The 3505-nt window shown below is 40.7% G+C and overlaps 1 protein-coding gene across 1 annotated transcript; it reads left to right on the top strand.

The window, feature by feature from the left end:
* Nucleotides 1-564: 564 nt before the first annotated feature.
* LOC308677708 (actin, cytoplasmic 2) lies at nt 565-2535 on the top strand. Its single transcript, XM_081344342.1, has one exon. It carries the CDS (start codon nt 648-650, stop codon nt 1773-1775), a length of 1128 nt encoding a protein of 375 aa, XP_081200468.1. The 5' UTR covers nt 565-647; the 3' UTR covers nt 1776-2535.
* The last annotated feature ends 970 nt before the right edge of the window (nt 2536-3505 follow it).

The following is a 3505-nucleotide window of genomic DNA, read 5'->3' as shown; positions in this document are numbered from 1 at the left end:
GTCTGTCTGTCTCTCTCTCCCTCCCTCTCTCTCTCTTTCAGCCCAAGCCACCCACAGATTGATGTTGTGGGAAAATAGAAGGACAAGGAAGTATTAGGCATGTTTGTTGTCTTGAGTTGTGCTGGACCAGATTGTAGCTAGCTTAGGAATTAAGAACTGTATTAGAGCATTTAGCATTTAAAGGGTTAACGCTGTCTTCTAAGAGATGGCTTCTGGGAAATGTAGTCTAGTTGTTAGTCCTATATCTTATCTAGTCAGTGGGAGTAGCTTCCAGGTTTGTTACACGATGTCCTGGCTATGCGCCAGGGTTCTAAAGCCTTTAACTAATCAAGTATCATGCACGCATTGATTAGCAGCTGTAACCACACATAGCTGAGATTTTTTATTTTATTTTAATTCCATTTATATCCCGCCCTTCTCCGAAGACTCAGGGCGGCTTACAAGCTTAGCAGATGGGGAATTATCCCTTTTTACCTATGAAAATGGACAGATATGATTATGACTGGACGAATCTACTGCAAAGTAAGTCTCTGCTTAGAATTCCTGGACAATGACTCAGCCGGCGGCAGCGGATCTAGCAGCATCGAATATTCCCCCCCTTTTTTTTGCCTTCTGAAAGCTTCTGCTGCTTTTAACAGATCTGCAAAATGGAAGAAGAAATTGCAGCACTTGTCATTGACAATGGTTCTGGAATGTGCAAAGCAGGCTTTGCTGGAGATGATGCTCCTCGGGCTGTGTTTCCCTCAATTGTTGGACGCCCGCGCCACCAGGGCGTTATGGTTGGTATGGGACAGAAAGACAGTTATGTGGGAGACGAGGCTCAAAGCAAGAGAGGTATCTTGACCCTGAAGTATCCCATTGAACATGGAATTGTCACCAACTGGGATGATATGGAGAAAATTTGGCATCATACTTTTTACAATGAGCTTCGTGTTGCCCCCGAAGAACACCCAGTACTGCTTACAGAAGCTCCTTTGAATCCTAAGGCCAACAGAGAGAAAATGACACAGATCATGTTCGAGACATTCAACACTCCAGCCATGTATGTGGCCATCCAGGCTGTGTTGTCCCTGTATGCTTCTGGTCGTACCACTGGTATTGTAATGGACTCTGGTGATGGTGTCACACACACTGTGCCCATCTATGAGGGTTATGCTCTCCCTCATGCCATCTTGCGACTTGATTTGGCTGGCCGTGACCTAACAGACTACCTCATGAAGATTCTGACAGAAAGAGGCTACAGCTTTACCACCACAGCTGAAAGAGAAATTGTCCGTGACATAAAGGAGAAGTTGTGCTATGTTGCCTTGGACTTCGAGCAGGAGATGGCTACTGCCGCTTCCTCTTCCTCCTTGGAAAAGAGCTATGAATTGCCTGATGGCCAGGTGATCACAATTGGAAATGAGAGGTTTAGGTGTCCCGAAGCCCTTTTCCAGCCTTCTTTCTTAGGTATGGAGTCCTGTGGCATTCATGAGACTACATTCAATTCTATCATGAAATGTGATGTGGATATCAGAAAGGACCTATATGCCAACACAGTATTGTCTGGTGGTACCACGATGTATCCTGGAATTGCAGACAGAATGCAGAAGGAAATCACAGCACTGGCTCCCAGCACAATGAAGATCAAGATTATTGCTCCTCCTGAGCGCAAATACTCTGTCTGGATTGGTGGATCCATTCTTGCATCTCTCTCTACCTTCCAGCAGATGTGGATCAGCAAGCAAGAATATGATGAGTCTGGCCCATCCATTGTCCATCGTAAATGCTTCTAAAAAGACTATGGCAAATGTGCAGTTTTTACTGCATTTTTTCACCAGTATAAATTTGCCTGGGCAAATATATACGCCTCATGCTAGCCTCATGAAACTGGAATAAGCCTTCTCTTCAAACATTTGTCATTGAGAAGTCTGTCTCCAATAACCTTGTGAGGATAGCTTCCTGTTGCAGATAAGACCCTTGAATGAACTAAAGTTCCCTTTGTACATAGCAGTGTAACTACCCTATACACATCTGGCCTAGGACACAGTACAGATAGTGTTGGCGAACATAAGGTTTAATTGCCTGGGATAGTAGTCTCAGCGTAACCAGCTATGTTGCAATGAAGTCTTGAGCCTAGATCTGTACAGGGTAGCAAAAGACCAGACTTCACTACACAAAGCGCTAAGAATTCCATGTCTTTATTGTTGAGGCTGGCAAGAGTTTGTGAAAAGGATGGCCATTTTTGTCTTGCCACTGTTCCTAACAGGATTGGAAATGTATTGTGTCCAAGCCTTATGAACCTGTTTTTCTTTCCTTGCCCACCTATGATCCAGCAAGACATCACTGGGCAAAACATTGTTCAACTTGAGTTGCTCTAATGTTGGCATTGACACCTGTAAATTTAATCATCAGGTTTAATTTATGTAAGATTTTTGTACGTTGCCTTAATGTTGTCACATGACAGTAGAAAACCAAAATTTGTAAGTCATCCTGAAGTTGAGAATTGTAATGCCCAACACTTCATTGTGAAAGGAAAAATTATTTTTTAAAAAATAAAAAAGAGGAAAAAAAGAATTCCTGGACAATAAATATTTGTTTTAAAATAATTTTTGTTGAGTTATACTATCTGAAATTGGGACTACAAAGCATTTTAATTCACAGTTCCAGAACATGTTACTTATATGAAGTAAAAAAGCAGGATAAAAATCTAACAAATAAAATGTCATCTCTAACCATCATCTCCTCTTCCAGAACTCCTTTGATTTATTTAGTTCTAAATGTTAAGACCACCACCCATTTTAATCTTGAATAAGCCAGGAAATGAATCAGCCTTCCATTTGGAACCAGACATTCATGTGAAAATGTGACATTATTCCACTGTGCTATAACTGTTTCTTTCTGTGACAAGATTTTGTTTACCAAAAAGGTCCAGTTTCTCTATGCCTTATCTTATTTTATAGACTTACTGTAGATATACTGCCCAAGATCAATATCAATACATAATATCAACATTGCATAAGTGCTTAAGAGACTTGAATTACAGTATGTTGTAATCTACAATGGTTTTATGTCAAACAAGTGATTATCATTGAGTTTCATCTCACCCATTGAAGCTGTGTCTGGAGATTGACATGATATTACCTGCAGAACCACATGAAACTTTAGTGTAATGTTGATGCAGCTGCTGCAAACTAATTCTACTTACCCCCAATAGTTCTCATCTATCATGGGCCTGGCAATAGTAACCTCTTGAATAGTTCCATTGCTTCATGTGACTTTCTTGTAACTGGTCTTTGTGAGGTCATAGATGCTCCATCTGTATATTCTTTAGAATTACTTGTCATGGGCTCACTTCCCAGTAGAAGAATTTTGTGTCACTTGAAAATCACCATGATCTGAATACTGCATTCAGATGTCTCTCTTTTTTTCATCGATTGTGCACTGTTTCTGTCTCTTTCATTGCTGAATGCAGTCACATATTAAGATAACTAATGTTTGTATGTAAGTCTCCCAAACATGGGAT

Source organism: Vipera berus (assembly GCF_964194415.1).
Source record: "Vipera berus genome assembly, chromosome: Z".
In the NCBI taxonomy this organism is placed as follows: domain Eukaryota; kingdom Metazoa; phylum Chordata; class Lepidosauria; order Squamata; family Viperidae; genus Vipera; species Vipera berus.
Note: the sequence above shows the minus strand (reverse complement) of the source record. Positions and strands in the feature narration are given on the sequence as shown.

Bases quoted from the DNA above. Each gene is read 5' to 3' on its own strand.
- LOC308677708 (XM_081344342.1), top strand. From the start codon at position 648: ATGGAAGAAGAAATTGCAGCACTTGTCATTGACAATGGTTCTGGAATG.